Source organism: Zeus faber (assembly GCF_960531495.2).
Source record: "Zeus faber genome assembly, chromosome: 15".
Taxonomy (NCBI): domain Eukaryota; kingdom Metazoa; phylum Chordata; class Actinopteri; order Zeiformes; family Zeidae; genus Zeus; species Zeus faber.
The window spans coordinates 15,919,857-15,932,860 of record NC_137194.1 but is presented as its reverse complement, the minus strand read 5'-3'; the positions used below and the strand labels follow the sequence as shown (position 1 = coordinate 15,932,860).

The 13,004-nt window shown below is 43.8% G+C and overlaps 2 protein-coding genes across 2 annotated transcripts; both read right to left on the bottom strand.

The window, feature by feature from the left end:
* Positions 1-1,071: 1,071 nt before the first annotated feature.
* LOC307241206 (coiled-coil domain-containing protein 42 homolog) lies at positions 1,072-2,751 on the bottom strand (the record flags this gene model as incomplete). The annotated part of the gene is made up of 6 exons (XM_080015244.1): positions 1,072-1,128; positions 1,239-1,397; positions 1,849-2,070; positions 2,270-2,470; positions 2,544-2,648; positions 2,734-2,751. The coding sequence occupies 6 exons, from the start codon at positions 2,749-2,751 to the stop codon at positions 1,072-1,074; spliced, it is 762 nt and encodes a 253-aa protein (XP_079871370.1).
* A 1,819-nt stretch (positions 2,752-4,570) lies between these two features.
* On the bottom strand, positions 4,571-12,683 carry sdf4 (stromal cell derived factor 4). The gene is made up of 7 exons (XM_080015801.1): positions 12,524-12,683; positions 7,808-8,125; positions 6,792-6,928; positions 6,577-6,690; positions 6,322-6,480; positions 6,029-6,204; positions 4,571-5,917 (listed from the first exon to the last, which is right to left on the bottom strand). Exons 2-7 carry the CDS (start codon positions 8,098-8,100, stop codon positions 5,741-5,743), a joined length of 1,056 nt encoding a protein of 351 aa, XP_079871927.1. The 5' UTR covers positions 8,101-8,125; positions 12,524-12,683; the 3' UTR covers positions 4,571-5,740.
* Positions 12,684-13,004: the final 321 nt, after the last annotated feature.

Sequence of the window (13,004 nt, the reverse complement as noted above, 5' to 3'; positions counted from 1 at the left end):
GTAATTTTACTGTGTCATGGCCGCTGCTTCAGGACTTGATGTATGTTGGGAAACTTAAGCACTATATGTTACGCTGCTGTGTCAAGTGGTTCGGATTTTCTAAAGAAATTTTAAACTTCATACTCTCGTACCTTTTTTTTTTTTGGTTTTAAGTTGGATTTTTAAAAGGAATCGAAAGGTAATATTCCCAGTTTAATACTCATGTCCTTTTTTTGTTTTAAATGTTCTCCCGCCTTACTTATTTGCACACCTTGTTGTCCGACGATGTTAAATTCGGTGAATTTGTCGTGCGTTTTCAATTAGGAATGTTGTGTATAATCTGTTAGTTTGTGGAGTAAGCGATGTTCCGTAATTTCGACAGATGTTTAAACAGGTCTTCAGACGTCAACAATTATTACTTGTATAATATTAATTATATCTCCCACGCCTGGTCGTCTGAACTGGCCGTCGAATTCATCATGATTTATTTTTTTTGGACTATCTGATACAATTAGGAAGCAGGAAAGTCCCAACATTGTTATTTTTAATTTGTGTGACCAATATTCTTCAGTTTCAAGGCTCTTGTCTTGTGGCTTGATGTCTTAGATGAAGTTGAGTTTTTTGAGGTATCACGTTGTACTGTAAAGGTGTAATATTACTACTGTTATTACACCTATATAGGAGTAATAAAGCTGTGATAAAGGTGTAATAAAGGTGTACCTTTCTAGGTGTAACGTCCACACTAATACCCTCATACCCGTTCGCTCTATGAATGATCAAATACGATTATGGAGGTGATTCACCGAGACGTGATGTTTATTATGCAAGCGCTTCACATGTAATCTTCGGCTCGGTAAATTGTTTTCCCAAAATCCTGCTGTGTTGTGAGGTTCTGCACGACCTAAAACACGCAATACTTCAATCGATATATACGCAATAAAAATATATATTTATCTCAAAAACACAGTCCTTCGGAGAAGACAAGTTAAGGCCGCAACATATTCCATAAGAATCGTCAATTTTTATCTTTTTTTTTTTTGTTCTCACAGTATGTAGTGTCATATTGTATATAAACATTATTCTTCAACAGCGTCAATGTGCAGTGGCCTCTAGCAGGATGGCCTTCTGGTCCTGGAAATAATCCTGGATCTAGAGGGGAAAAGGGCAAACACAAGAGCAGGCATTAGACGGCTTAGGCGAGAACCGGGCGCTAGAGTGTGGTGTTGGGTGTGGTTGGGTGTGCCACCCAGTTCCGTCACCTTGTCCAGCTGCTCGGGGGTCGGGGTGTCCTGCGAGCTCACCATGTCCTCGGTGGCCTTGCACACGCTCTGGTAGAGACTGTCCGTGGCCATTTTGAATTTGCCTATTTGCATGGTCATTTTGGCGGAGGTGTTGTAGATGTGTGCCCATTTGGACTCCTGTCAATGACGGTGCAGATCAGAGGAATAAATAGCCAAATTGTTTGGATCAGCATGAGGGACAACGGTCTGGGTAACGTCTCTTTTGAGAAAACCTCGCTGAAGGGGGGGGTCAGGGGTGTCAAAGTCATTTCAGATTGCCGCTCAAAATGCAGCTTCTGATAAAAGTTTCGTTTCGCGGTTTCATTTCATGAATTTTCATTTCATTTGAATGAAGGATAACTCTCATATCTTATCTCAACTAATATTATTTTATTTATAAGTATTATTTTTCCGTATTCATTAATAATGTGTTTAATAATTTATTTACGTATGTATACATTTATTGACGCACTTATTTATTTAAAATGTTATATTGATTTCACTTTTTTGTCTCCCCCCCCCCCCCCCCCCCAACACATCCTTATCTTTGACACCCCCACCGTCGTAGGCCGCTTAAAAGCCTTTTTACCCAAAGCATCCGGTCGATGTGAGCCTTGTTCAGCTGGCTCTGCAGCTGCCCCAGCTGGTGGTTGTAGTGCACCACCTGGTCGTCGCACTGCTTGTTGATGCCGGCGAGCTGCGCCCGAGCGCGGTCCGCTCGGCTCTGGTTCTGCTGGGCGGCCGACAGCAGGTTCTCCCGCGTCGACATCAGGGTCAGCAGGTGAGACATCACCTCCTGAGGCTCCTGGAACTGCACCAGGACCAACAAAACCACAAAGGTGAACCGGAGGCAGAGGGGAGGTGGTGGGTGGGGGGGGTCAACTGTGTGGGAGCGACTGAAAAGTTTCCAGCTGATGAGCGACAACAGGCGGATCAGTGCAGGGCCCGAGGGAAAACGTGGAAAGAGATCAGGGAACACGAGAAGCCTCGCCAGCAAAAGGAACACTTACTTGCTCGCTGGCGTGGGCCACGCTCTCCAGGTATTTGTAGTAGACCTCCTTGTTCTTGACCCGCTTCTTAACGTGGTCCCTCTTTTTGGTCAGGGTCTGGATCTCCTCCCTGAGCATGCATATTTCCGCTTCCTTCTGGTTGATCAGCTCCCTCTCTCGTCTGGCCTTGCTCACGGCCCGGCATCGCTTCATCTCGGTTTCCTAAAGGACGAGCGTGTGAGCAGGGCGGGGGCACGGCCCTGATGTCAGCTGCTACTTTCGCCGCGCTCCGTACCTTCAGGAAGTGGTCAAACTTCTTGACATACTCTTTCAGATCCGTGTTCTTCTCTTTGAACTCGGCCTCTTGCTGTTCGAGTATCTTGGTCGTTGACTTAAATTGCTGAAAAGTTTAAAAAAAAAAGTAAGTTAATGAAAACTCAACAAAAGCTGGGCTGTCCAGGAGCCATTGAATGCAACGCTCTCACCTCTCGGTGCACTTGCATCGCGATGCGCTCTTCCCCAACCTGCCATTTCAGATCCAGGAAATGGGCGGCATCCAGCGGCTCGTTTCTTTCCAATTTTTCGTTCCTATCTCACAAAGAGTTGTTTACATTAAAAACTACAGAAATAAAATCGTAAAAAAACAAAAAATCCAACAATTTGAGAGCTGCCGATTTGTGAGCCACTGCTTTTCGGAGTCGGTCACAATACTCACATGGTCACGAAGAAAGGAAGGATCCTCCGTCAGATGAAGATTTCTATATTTGAATGCTGGTCCCGAAACGCAGCCGGAGCTGAGCACACTTGTGTGCCTGTGTGTTTGTGTGTTGTTGCGCGTACGTACGCACAAACTCAGCTTTATAGGGGGGTAGTTGTGACGTCACAAAGACATCACATGACTGCAGCTGAAGCTCCTGGCGGGCGGGGCTGTCGGGGGACCTCTGACCTTGTTCACGCAGGGAGACGCCGGAGGAGAGCGAAACACGCCGGTGCGCTCGCGTGTCTCCGCCGATGCGGATTTTGCACAGTTGCCAGATTATTTCTCTCTAATGTGCGTTCGCTGTGCAACTAACTACATTCATTTGTATTGAACTGTATTTCTCATCACATGTGGATTGATTCGCGAACAAAAGCCAATTTATATTTATATTTTCGAATTAATTATTTATTTATAAAAATAAATAAAGAAATAAATACATTTTATATATATATATATATATATATATATATATATATATATATATATATATATACACAATCGAATGGCAACTTCAGCATTTGAATAATTTATTTTTTTAATATTCATTATTTGGTTACTGCAGCCCTAAAATATACATTATAAAAATCATCAGGCTCGGGTTGCCAGGAAGGCGACCTCAAGTTCTAGTTACTGTTTGAGGAAGACCCCCGCAGGCCGGGGAGAGAGCGGAGGAAGCTCCGGCGCTTCTGCTGTACGATTTACTGGATGTCACGTGGTTGTTTTTTCTGCTGTACAATTGGCTGTTCATGTCACGTGGTTGTTTCCCCGCTCCCTACGATTGGCCGTTCCTGTTGTGTCTTTGTAGGGAGAGGAAAACAGACTCTGTATCGAAAATAAATCTCATACATTGATCATTCTTATCGTGGAAGATTTTATTGTGAAAATGATCGAGATTGTTTTATCTCCCAGCCCTACAATGGAATATGAAAAACGTTGTGGTATTTCTGTAGCATGGCTCGTCTTTCCGAGGGCTCGCTGAATCTTGAACGCATCACTCACTTTTCCATTCGAGTGGATTCGACTCAACCTGGTCATGAGTTTTTGTGGATTACTTTTAATTGTATTTTTCATGAATCCGGCAAAGTAATGGGGACTAAACAGATAAAATATCAAACAGATGCACAAACATCTAGCAGGTAGGACAGTACATAAACACACACACACACGCATGACCAACTGGTAATGTCTAACCAATACAGAGCGCCAGTCTACACAGTACACTGGACATTCTGAATCAGAACCTGCACATTTATAGTAAATAGTACGATGACGTCATACTGTTAATCTCATGTCGTTCATTTTGTTTACGAATAGTGGCACGTCTGTCAAGAAGGACCAGCTCAATACTTGAGGTTAAAGTTGGTCGTTTTTCACTCATTTCTGCTCTTTATGTGGATCGAATTTGATGAAACTTTGTGCATACTGGTTTAAATGACATGCACATAGAATACAAGGTTGCCGTGACAACTATCTCACGGTAACGCACTCGTTCAAGGATGTTCTCCTGTACGTGTGTATATATACATATATATAAATAAATAAATGAAAATAGGAACACAGCAATTAATAAGAAATGTTTATTGTTTACAAGTATTCTGCAATATATTTTATAAAGCTGCGTCACATTCCGTTATCATAAATCTTATCTTACAATCCAAAGAGAGGGCAGAGTACACAGAGATCTAGACAGCACTCCACAGTTTATAGCACAACCCGAGAACATTTAGGAAGTTTGACCAAGCGTCACAAAAACCAAGGACAAGTGTGAATGTTTTCAAATTAATCTAGATTAATCAAATCCCGCCCTTCCGCCGCAGGAAAACCAAAAAATAATGTTTCTCTGACAAGTTGACTACTGACAAACCTCTGAATATGAAATTACACACCCATAAGAGAATTCAGTGCAAAACTGGCTAATTGGGAAACGGTCACTAAATGACATTAAACAATAAAAAAAAAAATAAAAAAACTAGGTTTAACCTTAAAAAGAAAACCTTCCGAAGAAAATCCCAAATAATTCATTCTAAATTATGTAACAGACAAGATTCATAAAGTAGGATTTTTTCCCATATATATATATATATATATATATGAGAAAATAGATTTCTCATAAAACCAATCTAATAGTAGCAGGGCAGATGATATTTATCACCCAGGGGTTTGTCATAAATTATAACAATGGATCAAAATTCAGTCTTAATGGGGGTAAAATGGCAATTGTGCTTCAGGTATAAACCCGGTACTGGACAAATATCTCTGAATGGGCCGGTGTTTCTCAGCAGCATTATATTACATTTATATGCCATCCAATCCTGCTCCAAGCATGAACAGATGTGAATGAATATTTACATTTTATACAGTTACGCCAGCTTAAAATCAGGGAGATTGCAGAAATCCATCGGCTGATCCTGGTGCTACAATGGGGTCCGGAGATTTAGATGATTCAAATTTCTCATATACAAACGTTTCACTAAATATCAACTAAAGTTGATGTTGAAGTTGAACAGAGGCTTAAAAAGTACCCAAAAAAATGTATCACCCATATGTGGCATGTCCAGGCCATGGAAAGGGGTAACAGGGCGAGCCAGGAATCAAATTGCAATAGAACATGGATGTATTGTGAGTCCCACCTCCTTACTGAGGGGGAAAGAGGCCCGTCCCTGAAGCACGAAAAGGACGGTGGAATTGGGAGATTTGGGGGATTGGGGGGGGTCCAGGAAAGGTCTGGTCCTTCAGAACTCTTCGTGGACATTCCTGGCATAGTCCATGAGCTTGCTGCCCGTGAAGTACTCGCTGTACTTGAGGATCTCCTCCAGCTCCAGGTTGTGGTTCTGGTTCTCGTCAGCCACGGCGATCATCTGCCTGGCCTCGTTCAGCGCATTGTACTCGTTCATGGGGTCCATGTACTCCTGCGGGACAGGGGTTCAGAGTTCAGAAGCAGAACGGGTCCTAGACATTTCTAAGGATTTTGGCATACATTTTTATTTTATTTATTTGTATTTATTTTTTTTTACACCTACCTCCAGTTCATCCATGGTCACGATGGTGTCGTGATTGGCATCAATGACTTCCTCAAACTCCTTCTTCCTCTCCCGGACCCAGTCGTCGTCTATGCTCTGGGCCTGCTGGTTCTCCACGGTGCCCATGGGCAGCGAGATGAACTCTGACAGTGTCAGCTTCTTATCGCCGTCCTGGTCTACGGACAAAGGGGCAACACGTTTATGTATTGCAGGGTGGTCTTTACGAAGGGTTTATTACACAGCAAGGCTCACTCCGATGTATATCTACTCATGGCGTGGCAAGTGAGACGTACCGAGATCGCGGACAATCTCCTTGACCATGTATTTGAGCATCCCACGGCTGTGCTCGGGGTGCAGGAAGGAGAGGAACTCCTGCTCGTTCAGCAGCTGGTCGGCCGGAGGATTGTCGGCTTGGAACCAGCGGTCCTTCAGGCTCTCCAGAACCTCTTGAGCTGCAGAGGTCAAAACACAACAACTTGATATGTATCTTTGTACCATGACGTAAAAAGACCAAGCCAAAATGAGGCATTTGGTTTTTGACCACTTACTTTCCTCATCCACCTTCAGATCTTCGTTATTCTTGATTTTCTCCGCAACTTCTTTCTCGTTGAAACCTTTGCTCGCTAGGAACTTGACCCTGTATTCGTCCCACGTCACGTGACCTTGGTAAAGAAATCAAACATTTTGTGTGAGTGTAAAGAAGTCACTTTGCAACAAGCAGTCTAAAAACGGCACAAACCGGCCGTCCTCCAGCCCTCCTCACCATCTCCGTCGGGGTCCACGGCTCGGAAGCTCAGCTTGTTCTCCTTGACGGCCTCCTGGAAGTGTTCCTCAGTCTTCTCCATGATCCAGCGCTGCATCTCCTTGGCGCTGACGCTCCTGTCTTTGTTGAAATCCACCCTGAGAGAAAAGTCACAGACAATTTGCTTATTGATTTAGGCTTTTTGAAATAGGACCATCCTCAATGTTGGAAATTAATAATTAGTCCATCTTGGCCAGATACAGCTTTTATCTGGCTGGTGGGGAGTCAGGGCTGCATAAATGTGCATTTTACCAATACTGTTAACAGCGGTTCCAGTGCTGTATAAAGGCAAAAAAACAGAATAACTGAAGGTTATCCAAGAAAATATGCACATCAATAGGTGGCCAATATTGTAACCATCAAGAAAAGGCTCCACCCCCAAAACCTAAATCATATACCTACATATACTGTTTGAGACATGGCCACATCAAGTTCTAGCTTCATGATATGTTTGGAACTTAGTCAGTTCATATATCTGACTTTGTTTAAAATAATTCAAAAAGATGAAAAGAAGAACACGTGTCTCTAATACAGTGATCTCACGATTGTGATTGAAAATGACACTATTTGGATCACTCATTCTGGCGAGTACCCAAGAGCAATTACATCCACAGAGTATAGTATAGAAGTACACAATACTATACTTATACACTAGTATAGGATAAAAATACATATAAAAGTCAAATTGGAACATCTGTGTGTAAAGTACATGCAGTGCATTTTTTGTTATCACAAGCAAATAAATTCACATCTTGGATGTGTACGAACTTTTTCCATATATTTTTGGACATTAGGACAGGTTGGTTTCTTGTTATATCTGGTCTTGCTTAAACAATGCAAATAACACAACGACCAAATGATATTGTTGTGCCTCAATTTCCTTTCAGTATTCATATCACATTCATTTAATTCTCCCACGTCATCGATGCTGCTTTGTTACGAGGAACTAGATCGAGAAAGGAATGAGGAAGTCTTACTTGGTGAAGATATCAATAAGTTTTTTCCGGTTCCTCCTTGGTTCCGAGTCCTCCTCGAACTCCTCCATCTCTTTCCCCAGGAACACCTCCTGGTGGAAGTCCTTGTTCAGGTGGCCGTCCAACTCCAGCTTCACCCCGTTGAGGTGGCCTGGCGGCAGGATCTCGTTCTCATCCTTCCCTGTGGGGTTCTTGTCCTTCAGGGCCGAAATGTTGGCCGGCCGGGCGTGGAAGCCCGTGCCATGGAGCAGGAGGACGGACGCCGCCAGGAGGGCTCTGCACCCCAGAACAGCCATGTTGCTTTACTCTCACCCAGATATCCTGATGCCAGCAGGAGGGAAGAACAGTGTTTAAAGAGACAAACAGGAATTCAGAACTTTGAAGAAGTACTGAAATAGTTTCAACTGCAGCTATCAATGAGAAAATGCCACAGCCATTCAGTCTGGATATTTTACCTCATGCATGACAGAAATGCACAACAATACATATTTAACTCACCCGGTAACAGGATCCACTTTTACCACTTTAAGGTTTTTAAGTGTCACATGCACAATTTAACAGCATGAAGCAGATATTACTGGCTATGAAATTCTTGTCCATAGAGCCCACCAACACGTAGTTAATAAAAACAAACATCTGTGTTTTTTTTATTTTTATTTTAGATGTATATGTTTTCGTTAGTTTATACTTGCATGAAACCAAATCTTTTAAGCACAGCTGAGTTAAGCGACTGTCCTGTTCCGTTACAAAGAAACCCGGGTGTCCCCACTGTCCCGTGTCGTGTCACGCATGTCTACCCTTTGCCATGGGACTTAATTTAGTGGAAGTTTTTGTGTAAAAACTTAACTTGTAAATAATAAATCATGTACTTCTGTAACAGGGAGACGTTCTCAATTTCCCGGCCAGACTTTGATATGTGCAAATGAGTACATACTTCCACTTACGCAGAGTCAGTTGAGTAGGTGGTACTTCAGTTTGGACCAAGATTTTGTGAGAATCACCCAGGTATATACATACAAAAAGACTAAACAAAAATATATGATATGAAAGAGTAATAATTAATATAGCTGCAGGCAGCAATGCACAGGGTCCAGCTTAGTCATGTTAGGTACGTATTACAGGTTCCAGAGGTTCCAGGTTCCCAAGTTTGCGCTCTGCAATTATATGCAGAGACGTTTGAAGCAGATCGAGGGACTCTCCCACTGTGGATTCTTTCTTTAATGCTCTCCTTTTGCAGGGACGGGGGCCATGCCGGGCTTGGGAGGAGCGCTAGTTCAAATTGGTGTTTTAGGAAGACCCGGGGCGTCAGCTCTGGGGGGGCCTCATCACCGCTGCGTGCTGCCAGCCAGGGAGAGAGCGGAGGAAGCACCGGCGCTCCTGCTGTATGATTGGCTGTTTGTGTCGCATGGTTGTCTCTCTGCTCTGTAGGATTGGCTGGTTATGTCACATGTTTGAAGTGACATATTTACGGAGGTTTACGAAGGTAATCGAACTTGCGTAGTTTTAGTAGTGACTTTCCTTGGATTAAATTTGATTGGTTATGTTTCCATGAAAAAGGAAAAACGTTGGCATATTTCTGTGACTAATTACAATTTCACGGGTTCTATTTTTCTGACGCGTTATTGGTACACGAACCAGACCAGCCAACCATGGGAAAATATTTTGAGTACCACAATTGTGTAACAGGGAGTCTCCGTGGCGTTTGAGTTCCTGCAGCTAAATGACTCCGTCTGTTGATTCACACCATAGCAGTCTCGAAACAAGGCCAATCACATTGTATGCGAGCTACTACAGCTAACTATATTATACGAATTTATCTCATTAGGATATACCCCTTGAAATCCATCTTCGCGTAAAGCTACCAAACATGTTTACCAACAAGAGATGCACCGATTGCGATTTTATTGGCCGACTCCTATTTCTGATTTTTGATTGTGCAGATTCCGGTTTCCGATCTTCTATACGTCGATGACAAATATATCCCGTGATCTGATCACGCTCACGTTATTGGACAGCTGCACATACGGACTACCGCTGCAATTTTCAGTTACCACAATATTGAGATTGCTGATTTTTGACAGTTTATTATTGTTCATTATTTACTTTGGAACAATAATAGAACATGAAACTGTCACTGAGTTCCAATAAAATAGAGTATGGGACTGTCACCAAGTTTAAGTATAATTCAACCTGTAACTCTCACAGAATTTTAGTAGGACACAATATATTACTAACATGGAAATATCCAGTTTAAACTTCAAATGAAAGTCTCTTTCACTTTAAGTGCAAATATACATATTATATTTATATAATACTTTGCAAATAAACTGCAATTATAAAAGAAAATAAACAAATAAAATACAAGGCCGATTCTTCTCTCTTTCGTTCACTGGAAGTCCTCCTTTTCTCACCATGCGTTAAACCAAGTGAATCAAATTCAACGACTTGTTTTACTGAGTGACACGTCAAGAACCGAGTCTCAAAAAGAGTCAAACTTTTCATCACAAACGGAGCTCCGACAGCAATAGATACGCAGTCTGCACAATGTTAGAATATTCTCAGGCGATAGGTAAATCATTTATCTAATCTTATTTGTTTACCTTGGAATACCTCCAACCAGCAGACATTTTCTACCTTTCGCTCTTTTTTGAGCCTCAACTACGTTACATTGGTATGGGGTTTAAATATTGGAGCATTTTTACGAGTATAGTACATGAGCACAGTATTGGGCGTGTAAACTTGACCGGCAGAGAATCTGAAATATATTTGACCCTGATCGGCCGGTGAAAACTGACCAATTCCGGTCATGGCCGACCGACCGGTGCATCTCCCGTTTTATATGTTAACATTACGGTCACATTGTTGTGCTCTCCCACTTCCCATTTTCCCCTCACAATGCAGGGTTACACCTCAGTGGGTAATAAAGTTCCGCTCAGTGCGCAGCGTATCAGCGGATGTTGAGTGAGGAGAGGGAGAGCAGAACCACAGGTCATAGCATCTGGACCAATCCGAGGGATGTAGTTTAAATACCCAATAAATGTATTGTAAGGTATTGTTTTGCATTTATTGATTTCTGTCATTAAATTACAATTATATATATATATATATATAATTATTTGCATATTGCATATACCTGCATATTTTGACTAAGAATTGCTTAGTTGGTACACAAAATGCATGCAGGTTGGCAGGTCTGCATGACGCATCACTCATTCACACAGTCGAGTGGACTCGACGTGGTCACGAGTTCCTGCGGATTAAGGTTTATTCCTGTTTGTTTTTTCATGAACGTGGCAAAGTAATGGGGACCAAAGAGATAAAATACCAATCAAACAGATCCACAGACATCTACCAGGTAATACAGGCCATAAACACACACACGGCAAGTTTGTAAGCATTGACCCCTACAGAGCGACGGCGTGTCCACCGAACACAGTGCGAATGTACATTCTGACCCACAACCTGCACATATATAGTACGTAGCATGATGACATCACAAAGCGTCTTACGGTAAATCTCATCTCGTTCCATTAGTTTTCGAACAATGGCATGTCGGTGTTGCACGACCACCTGGGGATCAAATTTGGTCCGTTTTTCACTCATTTTATGCCCCGTTAAGTGGACTGATTTGCATGAAATCTCGAACCACGAGAGGCTTACGACGTACCGGCCGAAGCGAGACAAACCATGTTCGCAGCTTCTGCCGTCGTCCTGTTCCAGATCGTTTTAGGCCGAAGAATTCGAGGAAAAAGTTGTTGAATAATATCAACATTTATTATTATTATTGTTATTGTTAATAATAATAACTATGGTTACAGGCAGCAATACATAGGGGTCCTGTTGAGTCGTGTTCGTATTACATATTTGCTAGTTTCCATACAACACAATTTCGTATCAAGAGCAATTACAAATTTAGCTTCTTCCACAATTACACTAACTACCACAATAGTACAATACTAATTCCCGACTATCGTTGTACAAGTATTTTGTTGCAAACGCAGTGAAAGCGAAAGCACGTCATTTAACCAATCAAGGTGAACCAACGTTGTCCCACTTGCGGTAGAATCTGCGGTGGATTTCTCTTCACAATCTCCTGCTCCAAACGCGGATCGATGTTGTTCAAACCTGAACCGCGGGATGTCTGAACCGCCCCGGTTCCAACGAGACCGCAACCGTGCCTGCGCGGACCGCGGTCCAGGTACTCCCAGCGCGAAAACCGCCAGGAGGGTCAATAACCGTGTCGAAATATAACTATAGTTAAGTAAATGGGATCAAAGGGGAAATGGTGTTGCGGGAACGCAAACAACGAAACGCGAGGCGAACAAAATGAGGCAAGAGCGAGGAAGAAACAAGGCAACGTGTTGCCGCGGTAGAGTGACACACACTCGGCTGTCGTTAATCGGAGGCGCCGGGCGAGGCTAGCTTCCGAGTGGGGGGGGGGAAGCTAACTTACGTAACAGTACTTCGCACACCGCCGCGTTCGCAACCGCCGCGGAATGCACGGAAATGCCGGCGAATTTCTCGCACCGGCGTTAAATGACTTCTACCTGGGGAGGGGGGGGGGACACGAGAAGGAACTGTTGCTGGCTGGACGCGCCGCCCGAGACGAGCTACGGCCGCTTCCCTCCAGTCAGTGACGATCGAGCTGTCACAATGTTAGCTCGTTCCTGTACACGTGGCGGACCCACAACCGTCCCACATCGATACGACGCGACGAACCTGGACGAGGAGAGACGCGGTCGCCGGGAAGGACGCGGACCGGGCGGCTGCTCGTCGCCGACGTGCCAATCGATAATCCCCGCTGGCGGTCCGGAGGAGTTGGGCCGGGCAGCTCCGCGTTGTCACGGCGTCGGGAAGGGAACCGGGAAGTCGGGGCGGGCTGTGTCTGACGCCATGTTGGAGAGGTCGAACCGCCCCGCCCTCCGCTGCTTCCGCCTTTCTGCCGCTGGGTGGCGCTGCGCTCAAGGCGAATCGTTCCCCAACCACGTGCTGCATTCCAGTGACGTCAGAACTCGGCGAAACCCGCTCTGCTACTGGGGAAAGTGAGGACTGACGGCCGTTTAAATCGGAATTGGCAGACGGAAGTTTGTCGATGCGACAGATATGACGTAACAACAGCGTGCTAGCTACAGTTACAAAGTTCTCTTTGGATAGGTTTTCATTTGAAAACTGGTCTAACTTCGAACTAAAACAGTTTCCG